This window comes from Bison bison, unplaced genomic scaffold (assembly GCF_000754665.1).
Source record: "Bison bison bison isolate TAMUID 2011002044 unplaced genomic scaffold, Bison_UMD1.0 scf7180017864367, whole genome shotgun sequence".
Classification (NCBI taxonomy): domain Eukaryota; kingdom Metazoa; phylum Chordata; class Mammalia; order Artiodactyla; family Bovidae; genus Bison; species Bison bison.
In genome coordinates this window covers 938502-952244 of record NW_011494939.1, presented here as the reverse complement: position 1 = coordinate 952244, position 13743 = coordinate 938502, and the positions used below count along the sequence as shown (strand labels likewise).

At 33.8% G+C, this 13743-nt stretch overlaps 1 protein-coding gene across 1 annotated transcript in view; it reads right to left on the bottom strand.

Moving 5' to 3' along the window:
* MFN1 (mitofusin 1) overlaps nucleotides 1–13743 on the bottom strand; it is a 37810-nt gene that overhangs the window by 5285 nt on the left and 18782 nt on the right. The window contains exons 10-17 of the mRNA XM_010855619.1: nucleotides 10115–10236; nucleotides 8062–8188; nucleotides 7785–7889; nucleotides 7320–7422; nucleotides 6955–7184; nucleotides 5022–5174; nucleotides 3060–3256; nucleotides 1017–1151 (exon numbers count right to left, since the gene is read on the bottom strand). Coding sequence (XP_010853921.1) covers nucleotides 1017–1151; nucleotides 3060–3256; nucleotides 5022–5174; nucleotides 6955–7184; nucleotides 7320–7422; nucleotides 7785–7889; nucleotides 8062–8188; nucleotides 10115–10236 — 1172 coding nt within the window. The remainder of the gene's footprint in view (nucleotides 1–1016; nucleotides 1152–3059; nucleotides 3257–5021; nucleotides 5175–6954; nucleotides 7185–7319; nucleotides 7423–7784; nucleotides 7890–8061; nucleotides 8189–10114; nucleotides 10237–13743) is intronic.

Sequence of the window (13743 nt, the reverse complement as noted above, 5' to 3'; positions counted from 1 at the left end):
GAGGATGAGCGCCGAAGAATTGATGCTTTTGAACTGTGGTGTTGGAGAAGAGTCTTGAGAGTCCCTTGGACTGCAAGGAGATCCAACCAGTTCATTCTGAAGGAGATCGCCCCTGGGATTTCTTTGGAAGGAATGATACTAAAGCTGAAACTCCAGTACTTTGGCCACCTCATGTGAAGAGTTGACTCACTGGAAAAGACTCTGATGCTGGGAGGGATTGGGGGCAGGAGGAGAAGGGGACGACAGAGGATGAGATGGCTGGATGGCATCACTGACTCGATGGACGTGAGTCTGAGTGAACTCCAGGAGTTGGTGATGGACAGGGAGGCCTGGCGTGCTGCGATTCATGGGGTCGCAAAGAGTCGGACACGACTGAGTGACTGATCTGATCTGATGTGATATGTAGCATGTGCCCTGGTAAGTAGTAGCAGAAATGAAATGATGCTTAGTGATTCTCCCAGACTTGTAGTTGAGCGAGCTAATGGGTAGCAAGTTAAGAACTGTCAAGAAGTATAGACCTTGCGCTAATACTTCTGGTCTTGACTCTCTAAAGCAGAATTTATTTAGGGAAACAATAATGGAAAACAAACAATCCATGGAAAATCATATTAAACCATAATTCCACTTTATATAAGGATATCTTGTTTACTTCTGCTGCTTCAAATTTAAGTATACCTAAGAGTCCCCACAGAGAAGAAACGTTATCAATCCTGGATATATAGGACTGAAAACTCATAATTTTAATAACAGAACTGCTCTAAAAAAGGACAAATACAGCTTAACACAGGGCTCTAAGTCTGAATCTAAAAAATCCCTTTAAATTCATATTTTTTTGCTGTTGAAATTAGTTTTCACTGAAATTATAAAACATATGGAATTAACTATGGAAAATTATAATTAAGCCAATGCAGAAAGCCAAAAATTTTAACATAAATTTGCTAGCAATTTTATATAATTGTATTTTGGTAATGAGACAAGTAAATGTTCATATTATTGAGAAGAAAAAGGTCAAATACCTTAAGAGCTTTGAATTGTTTTGTATTTTCTCCAATTGATCTATTTCTTTGGATAATCTAGCAATTTCTTCTTCCAGATGTCTTTGTGTAATATCAACTTGTTGGCACAGGCGAGCAAAAGTGGTTGCCATTTCCCTTAAAATAAAAAACAATTTTATTAGCAGTTATGAATGTCTTTTTAAAATGAATAAGCTTTAAAGTTTACATTAAAAAAATCACAAGATTAAAAAATCCCTGAGAGATAAGGTATCAAAGAACATTGCTAAGAATGGTATGAGGGAGGGTAGAGTGTGTGTACTTGTAAGCGTAATATGACTGTGGGCTTGATTTCATCTGGCCTCAAGACAAATGCTCAACAGGTAATAACTACTCTGCCATTTTGCTGTGAATGTAAGTAAGCTATAAAAAGGCAAAGGTTGGGTATATTTCTTCAGAAACATAATAAGCCTTACTCTCATCCCCTACCAATAAGAATAAATTACTGGAAACAGGAAAGGAAATTTCATGAACTTCTGTGACTTAGTCAAAAATACTTTACAGGAACATTTAATTTAACTACATTTCTAGAGTCAAAGGGTGTATTTGTGTGCTAGTTAATACGTGGACTTTGGCAAATATTGTGTGTTTGCTATTGGGAGCATGCCTAGTAGGTGTGTACCACTGGACTTTGATTGACTGACTTGTTTTTCTCTGCAACTATCCTCCTATTCTTTTGCCCATCTTCATCTTTCCCATGGTCTTTTCCCTCTCCCATCTCTCCTCATCTGACCAAATACCAAGGTTAGACAAATTGAAGCATCTATTTTAACATTTTACTACATTAATATTTGGCTAGTATTATTTTAACTGGAATAATTTTTTGAAGTTGCCTCTGTTGAAGTCTAAAGTCATTTAAGAAAGAACACATTATCTTTAACTTGTAATCTACCATAACTTTTAGCTATAGTTATTGTCACATGGTAGGTGATTAATGTTTGATAATGATGAATGGAAAGCTTCATTCTCTTTTTATGAAATGTGAACCTCGACTGATTTCTTTTGGAGGTCTATGTCATCCTCATTAATATAAATAAATCAAAATTAACACCATTAAATAAAATAGCTCAATAAATATCTGGGAAATGAATGAACTACATCAGTGGTCTCAATTCTGTGACCTCGTTGTTTCCGTTCCCTACAGCTCTAAATAGGTTATTACAGGCTCTGATCTTGTGTCTGAAACAGTTCAATCTTCTGGCAGTTTTTGTCTCCTGAGGCTAAACCATTTTACACACTATACCACTGCCAAGTTATCTGTTCTAGAGCTTAAATTTAATGATGTCACTCCCAAGATTCCTGATTATCCAAACCTGTCCTATTGTTAGGCTTACACTCCAGTGGACGGCTCTTATGTACACATCTGCCACACTGAAATTATCTCATGTTTCTAGTTTGGGCTCTTTTCTCTGTTTCCCTCTTTCTATTCTGCACATTCAAATCTCACCAGGCTACCTCTCCTCCAGGAGACCTTTACTGATCCACTGTCTTTTATGCTTTAAGATTCTAGAGCCTCACATTATGAAGCTCTCATTACCTATCATTTTTCATCTTTTTTAAAAATAATTATGTACATGTTGCTTCTTCTACTAAATTGCAATTATCTTTAGCTCAGAAAACTTTCTAATTCAGGTGTCAGTAGCACCCTAATACAGAATATTATGTATGCATCGATTTGACTGGGCTCCTATGTATTTTTACTAAATTACCAAATATTTGAGATACATAAAAGAAACTCAGAAGACCCAGGTATTTATTATTATTATAAAATTCTCGAGTTTAAAAAAAAATCATGCCTATAAATCTGGGCTGTAATAGTAAAAAATAACCACCATGCATTTATTTTGAGCCCACTATTTGATCATTCTATTTTTTCCATTTTGGTGGCAATTATAAAATCTGTCCACGTTGTGCTAATTCTTTGGTACTCTTATTCGTGCATTTCTGCATTACGTCATACTTCAGTAAAGCTTTAAAACAAAAACACAGATGAATCTTTCAACTTACTGTTGTACTTGATGGCTGCAGTTTGCGCTTGTGAAGCTAACAATCATCTGCAGTTTTTCAGTTGCATAATTCACAAATTGCTGTTTAAAGGCTCTCTCCTTGGCACGGGTGGTCCAAGTGAGCCTTTCATAAAGATACAAAGCTCCATACATACTTAATGAAACAGATATGAGTTTCCAACCTACAGTTTTCCAAATCTGTAAGATAAATTCACAGCTTACTTTGAGAAAGAAAGATACTACTAGGGAGACTGTACTAAAAGGCATTTTAGAAAATGCATTGGCTCTGTACAGATCCTTGAGTTAGATCCATTTTTTAAAAAATGTTATCTTCCTTCTCTATAAGAAAATATGAAATTACTGAAAATCAAGCTGAAAAAGGAGCAGCACAGAAATAGCAGGCAAGAACTTTTATAACCTGCCGAGTATTTGGTAAGTTGATTCAATGTATCTCAAAAAGGGATGATAATTTTTTTAGGTCAAAAGTTTAAAAAATCAAAACAAACTATATATAAAATAGACTTCCCTGGCAGTCAAGTGGTTAAGGTTCTGTACTTCCACTGCAGGGGGTATGGGTTTGATCCCTGGTCAGGGAACTATGGGGACTTCCTGGGTGGTGCAGTGGTAAAAGAATCTGCCTGCCAATGGCACCCCACTCCAGTACTCTTGCCTGGAAAATTCCATGCACGGAGGAGCCTGGTGGGCTGCAGTCCATGAGGTCGCTAAGAGTCTGACACGACTGAGCAACTTCACTTTCTCTTTTCACTTTCATGCATTGGAGAAGGAAATGGCAACCCACTCCAGTGTTCTTGCCTGGAGAATCCCAGGGACGGGGGAGCCTGGTGAGCTGCTGTCTATGGGGTCGCACAGAGTCAGACACGACTGAAGCGACTTAGCAGCAGCAGCAGCAGCAGCAGCCAATGCAGGAGACATATTTGATCCCTGGGTCAGGAAGAACCCCTGGTGTAGGAAATGGCAATCATCCCAGTATTTTTGCCTGGAATATTCCACAGACAGAGGAACCTCATGGTTCTTCGTGTGGATTCAGAGGCAGACATGACTAGGTGCACGTACACACACACACAGCTGTGATCCCACATACCATGCAGTGAGGCCAAAAAAAAAAAGTAGCCAAGTAGCCAACAAGTACCTACTTATAGCACAGATAACTATACTCAATATTTTATAATAACCTATAAAAGAATCTGAAAATAGCTATATATATATATATATATACACGTCTGTATGTGTGTAACAATCACTTTGCTGTACATCTAAAACACAATATTGTAAATCAAACTACATGTCAATTAAAAAAAAGGAAAACAAGTAAACCTATGCTGTTAATGACATAAAAAAATTTTTTAACATGTAAGAACTACTACAAAAAATAACATTTAATACTTTAAGGTGATCTCTTTGGTATTTGGAGAAGGCTAGATAAGGGCGCTGGATCATTGTTATTCCAATGTATAAGTATTATTTCTTTGTGTGCTGTGATGGAAATATTACTTAAAAATGTATGTTGTGATAACCATTTCACAATACATACATACATTAAATCCTGTGGTACCCCTCAAACTAATACAATTTTATATGTGAATTATATTTTAATATAAAAATAAATATTTAGGGCAGTGGGAGGGAGGCCTAGGAGGGAGGGGATATATGTATATTATGGCTGATTCACACTGTTGTATGACAGAAACCAACACAACATTGTAAAGTAATTATCTTCCAATTAAAAAAAATTAAAAAACACATAAATATTTAAAAAATTTTAAAGATTAGATCCACGAAACTCAGTTCACTAATTTTAACCTACAACTTTTCATATCATCTTATAGAATCTGGAAACAGAAGTAAACATTCTTTTCCTGATCTAGCAGGTAGCTTTGCAAAAATTTCAATTTTAATTACACCAAAAAATACTGTTTCTAAAAAAAAAGGTACTGTTTCTTACCACTCCTCCAACAACAATGATGCCCATAGACGTTCTAGATGTAAGAGAGGCTAATGTTGTTATTAGGGTAACCATGAGTTCTTCCTGTGATGCATTATCTGGCGTTGCTGGGTTGGAAGGAGCAGTGGGAGTAGAAGCTAAAGATCTGGGGAGCTGATAAGGTTGAGGGGTAAAGAATTAATTCAATTAAACAGCTATACATGGAATAATCATTTAAAAAATTCTATTATATTCTCTTTTAAAATTACAGCAGTAAAACTACAAAAAGAATGACTCCAATTAATGAGTTTACCATAAATACATGAAGAAAATAAAAATGGTCTGAAACCATAAAGAATAGATTTTTATAATATACAATGAGTCTGTCTTATAACAATAGGCCCTCAAGTCTCAAGAGAAATTAAAACTGCATATAAAATTTTTTTCACACCAAAACCACAATCTTTTAAAAAAATATTGGGCTTCAAAATTAAAACCTTGAGAATTTCCTTGTGGTCCAGTAGTTAGGACTTCACACTTTCACTGCCAAGGGCTTGGGTTCAACCTCTGGTCAGGGAACTAAGATCCCACAAGCCGTGCAGCCAAAAATAATAAATAAATAAAAATAAAAAATGAAAGCATAATAAAATAAAAATTAAAACCTTTACACTTTAAAACATACCATAAGAAAATTAAAAGGCAAGCTACAGACTAGAAAAACATAAATATTTTGAAATCATGTATCTGATAAAGACTTATATCTGGAATATATGTAAAGGACTCTTAAAAGTCAGTAAGAAGTCAAATAACCTAATTTAAAAATGAGCAAAAAATTTGAATAGACATGTTATAAAATGAAATACAAGAATAAGCATATGAAATGATGTTCAAAATCATCAGTCATTAGGGAAACACAAATCGAAACTATTAATACAATGAGATACAACTTTGTATCTGCCAGAAAAAAAAGCCTTGATTAGAACGTGGAGAAACAGAATGTTAATACATTGCTGGTGGAATGAAAAATGGTGCATCTGCTTTGGAAAACAGTTTGGCAGTTCCTCAGAAAGTTAAACATGGAGTTACCATATGGCTCAGCAATTTCATTCCTAAATACTCAAGAGAAATGAAAACACATGCCCACATAAAAACAGTATATGGGTATTTATAACACCATTATTCGTAATAGCCAAAAAGTACAAGCAACTCAAATGTCCATCAGTTGATGAATGGATAAATAATATGTGTGACAGCCATGGCAGAATACTATTCAGTGATACAAAAGAAATGCTGAATATTGATTGATACATGCTACAACATTCATACAGTATGATGACAAATCTTGAAAACATTACGCTAAGTGAAAGTAGCGAGTCACATTTTGTATGATTCCATTCATAGGAAATGTCCAGGAAGAGCAAAAATAATAGCTAGAGAAACCTGACTAGCAGTAGGGCTGGCAGTGGAAATGAAGCCTGACTGCAAACAGGCACAAGCATATCCTCAAGGGTGACAGAAATGTTCTAAAACTGGATTGTGGCAATGGTTTTAAAACCCTGTAAGTTTCCTGAAAAATTACTGAGTTGATAAATTCAAAATAGTTTTTTTTAATGATTAAGATTAGAAAATTTACAAAATAGAATATCAAAAGTGAATGCAGAGTAACCTACAACAGTATTGAATGAAAATTTGGGAATTGGCTTTCCCTTAAACATAGTAGTATACCTAATTCTAAAATGGCTCTATATCATAAATATTACCGTACAAATAAGCAAAGCTGACACAGCTAGTTCTACAGAGAAAATCACACAAATGAAATAAAAAGAGACTCTCAACTGGTAGAATCAGATACACACCTGTACAGTATAGCAATAACCACCTAATAAAAAGCCTACACAAATAGAAAATTAAAAAAAAAAAGCCTACCAAAAACTATTTATATATAGATAGATACCTGAAAGATAGGCTCCGATAATCCTAGAAGCACCCGCTGAGCATTTGTAGGGCCCAAGAAACGATGGACAAGAGAAGCCCAGCCCAGAGAAAAACGAAATACAATATCCTCTTGAAAATCTGAACATAACTTGTGGCAATTTAGATCATAGCTAAGATCAAATTTCTTGCAAGGAACCAGTGTATGTAGTTTATTCTGAATACCAGCTGGAAGTAATGGCTTCAAATTTTCTAGAAAGAACCAAATTATGATACTTTGGTTAACAACAGTAAATAATGTTTTACATTTTATAAGATATCTAAAAGATATTTTAATAAATATACATATGAAAAAACTACATAGGAACTTGCAGACATAAATATTACCAATAATTTCTTGCTGGGATTGAAGCATTGAAGCGTTGACTTCATTGGTGCACCGATCAGCCAAATTTCTTCCCATTCCGTCTTCTATGTGCTTATTTAACTCCTGTTAACAATGGTGATAAGTGTCCACATTATTTTCTTCTCTAGAACATATACAGACTTTATAAAAACACTAAAAAAGTAGTAAACACTGAAATGACTTTATTCTTTTGAAGTGGATAATTTTCTTGTGTATTTTATAATTTATATTTATTATAAGAATGCATAGGAGATCTAACAGTTTAATCCTGTACTGATTGCCATGAAGACGCTAAAATGCCCAAATCACTGAAGAGTGGAATAAGACTCAGTGGGCTGCCGTCTATGGGGTCACACAGAGTCGGACACGACTGAGGCGACTTAGCAGCAGCAGTAGCAGCAGCAAGATAAGTAAACTGTATCTGAATAACACTTAATGTAACTTACATTTTTATATACTTTCAGTACACTTGGAGTAGGATGAAACTCAGAACAAAATTCATCAACCAAAACAGAGAGTCGACAAATTTCATCTGTCATTGCACATGAAACCTGGAAATACAAAAAAATCAAAATTAGAAAATTTAAACAAGATGACTGACTACTCAAAAAAATCAAAATGAAAAAACTTAATATTCTTTTAAAGTAACAGATGGATAATATTTTTAGCACTATCAAAAGTATTATCATTCCCAGATATTATCACAAAGCTAACGTTACCCACCTTATTTGCAACCTCCTCTGTAACCTCCCTGATTTTTTTTTTAACATCCAGTGTTAAAAGGTTCATCTGGTTTCGGATAAAGTCCAGTCTATCAATTTGGTCTTCCCTCTCTTCTATTGAATAAACCCTATTGTAGTATGAAAAGTAATTAATATTCAGGATACATTTAAGTTCTAAAGAAATTAAGGAGACACATATATTGAACCATCTGTTAGTGTGATATAAGAAAAAAAAAAAAAAAACCTTGTATTTCAACATCTAAAAGGGATTCAAATAACATTTCACTCATAAAATGTTTTACAGATGACTGGAGAGAAACTGCTCTCTCTCTGCTCCTGTGGCACCTGAATCCCACAAAGGATTAATAAGGATTCTAAATCTGCACCCAATTCACAGATACAAATATTTAAAATAGAACTAACTCATTATTGAGTCTACTTAATAAAGCACCCTGCAAGCTCAAACCAGCCAGCTGCTAGTTTTTGTTAGTTTCCTTGGAATACAGTCACATGCATTCATGTACCTACTGGGTGTAATCGGCTGCTTTTGCTCTAAACTGCAGAACTGAGTAGCTGCAAAATAGACAGTATGACCCACAAAGCCTAGAATATTTACTATCTGCTAAATCTGTTAACCCTTGGATGATATAGGAAAACAAAAGCCTGAGATTTTTTTTTTAATATCTTTAGCTAAAAGAGTTACAAACCATCCTCAATTCACACCTGTTTTTTGTGCCAGGTTTATTTCAATGTTTATATTTTTATAAAAATTAAGGTCAACCCAGTGGACCAATACTTACTTTGGCTACCGTAATACAGCAACTGAGTTCAATAAACAGAAACACTGTGACAAGGCTAGCGATCAGACTCTGGGTTCTGACCCTTGTGTTTATTATGCTGCAAATTCTCTAATTTTATACATAATGCATCCTGCAAAAGTGCCAGAATTAGGCAACAGACCTAGATATGAGAGGAGTTTTCTTCTCAGCAAGATCAAATACATTTAAAATTTCCAATTTGATATCGTCTTGGATTTAATCTTAGATGCTTTATATCCTTCCATTGATTGGCTTAAGTTCACTTAAAGGTTCAGTTGAGGCTTAACATCATTATGCTTGTAACATCTAATAACATCTTGATCTTAGTTTCAAGTGTACCAAGTTTGTGAGAACTACCCTTTTCTTTGAATAGTGCTGGTTTCTGTGTTCGTTTTCATCATTATAAGACAATAAATGGAATAAAATACTGTACTACAGTATGACATATGGAGTAATGCTTACCAAGTTCACCTTCTGGCTGGCAGGTAGTACCACCTTGCTTGTTTACCAGCTGATATAAAACCACAACTGGCATAAAAGAGTGATTTCAAGATTTCAACATATGAGTAAATAAAAGATGAGTAATAGGTTGAATGTAAAAAAAAAGTCACCTGTTTTGAACTTTGAAAAATTCTGTTTGAAGAAATGGTTCTTTCACTGCTTTAAAGATATTTCCAAGTCACTGAACATTTAAAACTCACAACTCACACATAATACTGAGATCATATTCTGAGAATGCAATGCTGCTACTGCTAAGTCACTGCAGTCGTGTCCGACTCTGTGCGACCCCATAGACGGCAGGCCACCAGGCTCCCCCGTCCCTGGGATTCTCCAGGCAAGAACACTGGAGTGGGTTGCCATTTCCTTCTCCAATGCATGAAAGTGAAAAGTCAAAGTGAAGTCGCTCAGTCGTGTCCGACCCTCAGCGACCCCATGGATTGCAGCCTACCAGGCTCTTCCATCCATGGGATTTTCCAGGCAAGAGTACTGGAGTGGGGTGCCATTGCCTTCTCTGGAGAATGCAATACTGAGAATGTAAATATGTGCTTAAGGTTGTTAAAAAAAAAAATGCTTAACAGTTTCAAATACTGATTAAAAAACATGCAAGTAGGCATCAGCTAAACCTATCAGGCTGATGTTAGTGTGAAAGGTATTCAATAATAATAAAAATTTTATATCAGTCTTTTTATGCTGACACAAAAATAATTTTTATTTTGCAATAAAATGAATTCATACCTTTTCTCTGCTGCTGCCACGTTTATTGAATCCATTATGTTTTTCACAGTTTCTAGTATCTGTTTAGCTCTGATAGTGTGCTGTTCAAACTTTGTTTTCACTGCTGACTGCGAGATACACTCCTGCGAGGGGCCCAAGCCATAACACATTACTGTAATTCCATCCAAGCATTTTCAGGAATTTAAACACAAAAACTTGCTGTTCATAACATTAACCAAAACTGACATAAGGAAAAAAAATAAATGAAACATAAACACAACTTAAAGTTATAAAGGTTAAAAAAAGTCAAGGATTCAAAAGTAAAAAAACTTTAACAGCAAGTTCATAGCTTTGTGTAATTTTACACAGTAATGTGCAATGGATCTTTGACTATACTATCTTCAAAAACAAATTAAAAAGGGTACTATTTTCAATGTTAAAAAAGATTTCCTATTAGATTACTAATTTTACTTGGATCACCTTTAATCTATTTCTAGTTCATCTATCTTGATCTTTCTCAAATTTGTAATTGATAACCTCATAAAGTTCTTAAGCCATGGAACCAGAATTCTACATTGAGAAAAATTAGTTGAATGATGCCACATAAAATTCATGAAAGAACTTCTACAGATTAAAGCCCGAACAAACTGAAAAATACTCTTTTAACAGTACACAACATAGTATTTTAAATTGTTTATAGAAAATATCTATAGCTATTTCTAAGATAATCCCATTATTGTCATGGGACAATATAGAGTGTGGATACAGGTCAGAATGATACGTTATCTCATGTTTTACTTTCAAGTTAACTGCAGCTCTTAACTTACTAACAGTTGTACAAATCAGTGATTCATGACGAGTATTTTTTACACAGAGAATAATACATCAAAATGCGTCACATATGATCATGGATGTTTCTTTTGTAAAATTGTTTCAATTTCAGTATGTGTGCATACTGCTTGTTATTTAAAACATTTATTGTGATTCATCACTTAAATCTTTGCAAAATTATTAAATTAAAATTGGCCTTTCACTTTTAATTCATAGAAAGTCTAATTCTATACTGACATTAACATCTGAAAACAACTTCAAGCATCTATAGAGAAATGTTAGCTGGTCTTCGAACAATCAAGGAACACTCATCTGGGTCACAACATCAATACCCAAAATAGATGTTCTGTAGGACACCATGTTTATTTTTTACAATAAATTTTTAGAAGGATATACCTTCCAACTCTCTAATATTTCCATGAATTTATTTTCTTGAGCTTAATATAAAACTGGTACGAACTGTGATAATTACTTCCTAAAGTAATACTATCCTTTATCAAAATAAATAGCTTTCAAGTTTTAAAGGCAGTCAATACCCTAGCAGCACTGTTTCAATCAATGTCTTATTTATAATCTATATTAAGCCTTCACATCTCTAAAATGATTATTTTGTTCAATTCACTTTACAGAAAGTGAAAGCACTCAGTCATGTCCGACTCTTTGTGACCCCATGGACTATACAGTCCATGGAATTCTCCAGGCCAGAATACTGGAGTGGGTAGAAAACAAAACAGATTCATTTCTTTAGCTCCAGGGTACATGAGGATAATTCATTTAGCTAACAGTTTGCTTAACTCAGAGCCCACTACTTTTTTCAGAGCATAGTCTCATTGTTGCTCATCATCAAGCTCATTTATAAGTTTCTCATTTATCATTAATCTTGAAAAGATTAGTGTTAGGAAGTTAAGAGTATTACTGTTTTGTACATGCCAGAGCAAAACCCACCAAAACTACATAATATCAACCATAATATCAACTGCTTATTTTTTAATGACCAAAACAAAGCTTTGATTTTACTTTAAATAACTGTCTCATTAATTGCCAAATTAACCTTTACAAAACTATTATAAAAGAATAAGAATAGTTTTAAAAGAAAAAAACGTTAAAAGAAATTCTATGTTCCTCGATGAAGCAGATCTAGATATCAGCAATGAAGACCCCAAATTTGTAGATAACAGCACAGTATTAGAGCTAGACTAGACAAAAAGGAAAAATCTTTTACAAGTTATTCCTTGATCCAAAAATATACAGTAGTGAATATGTAGAAAGAAGAAAGCAGGCAATTGTTTTCTAATTAAAAAGTATGCCACATTGATGTTCCCACTGCTCAGAAAAATATCAAAAGTCAACTACAAAAGAAATACTCTATTCCAAACGAAGTATAGGAAATGCTGATTTAAATAAAGCTTTACCGAACCATTTCTCAGAGTCCTATATACACTAACATACTTATGAATCTCCATGGAAGTCACATATAGCCTGCAGTAGTACCAGACTTATTTCATCAGGAACTCTGCTTTCATAAGGTGAAGTTTAAAATACCACACCAGACAATTTAAATTCCATCTTGTCAGAATATGCTAGAAGCTGCTTGAAAACTTATTAAAGATTAGAAGCAAAACAATAATCACACTTCAGTTAAGATCTTCTGATTTTCTACTAACATCTAAAGAAAATAGCTTACAACTAGTCATACATAGTTACAAATTTATAAATATTAATATTTATGTGTAATTAAAACATAAAACAAATTTGTCAAGTCCCCTTGATAAAAGACCCCAAATACCTAAAAACATGCTATTTACCACTCCAAACGTGTTACTTGGAAATATTTTAAACTGACAGAAGAAGTGCAACAAAGAACACCAAGATACCATATACCTTTCAGCTTCTTCTAAATCAAATGAATCTCAAGAGGTCTATGGTAAAGATCAGATTGTTTGATAAAATGATGAACTTGGTACAGTTTTTCTTTTCACAAAAACCGTAAGACTACACACACACAAACAGAAGTCAATTCTGAAAACAGAAAATGGGCATTTAAGGCCACATGTTGTCATCACAATGTAAAAAAAGAGAAATCAAGAAAAGTCATATGGGAAGAATCAAAATACCTGAATGTTAATAACTCCTGTATTGAGTAGGAAATGCCAAAAACTATAATTAAAAATTAATCAACAATGAAATCTGGATACTGAAAGCCATGGAAGACATCCAAAGCTACACTCACAGACAAATTCATTCCCTTTTATAATGAAAGCAGAAAAAAACTTTCTGTAAACATTAGCTGAACTGAATGACTAACAACCAAAAAATGCTATTTATAAGCTGATAAATTATTCAATTAATCTTTAGAGGATACAGCAAAGCAATAAAATCATTGACAAATCTCAATTAATATTAAAATATATGTTTCTTATATACCTTATTTAATGATGTATCTATATATAGGTATATAGACAGATATAGGAAAGGAATACAAAAATTTTTAAATAAACAATTATATACTAAATTATAAACTCTCAGCAATGTATCAATTAATAAGAAATCATAAATTATCAAAATTAATTTTAAAGGTAACAAATTTGAGCTTTGGCAAAAAGTTGAAAAGAGCTGTCAATGTAATTACCAAAAAAAGGTTTGGCCATCAAGATAAAATTGTTTGCCCATATGACTATTTCCTTAGGTAAATTCAAATCATTTTTAACTAATTCTCATTTTATGTCTATCATAGCTTTAAACAAAAATTTCAGACTCTAAAGCCTAACATTCTCTACAACTTCATGGAAAAGCTCTTGCTCATAGTTTTTTCCAAACAT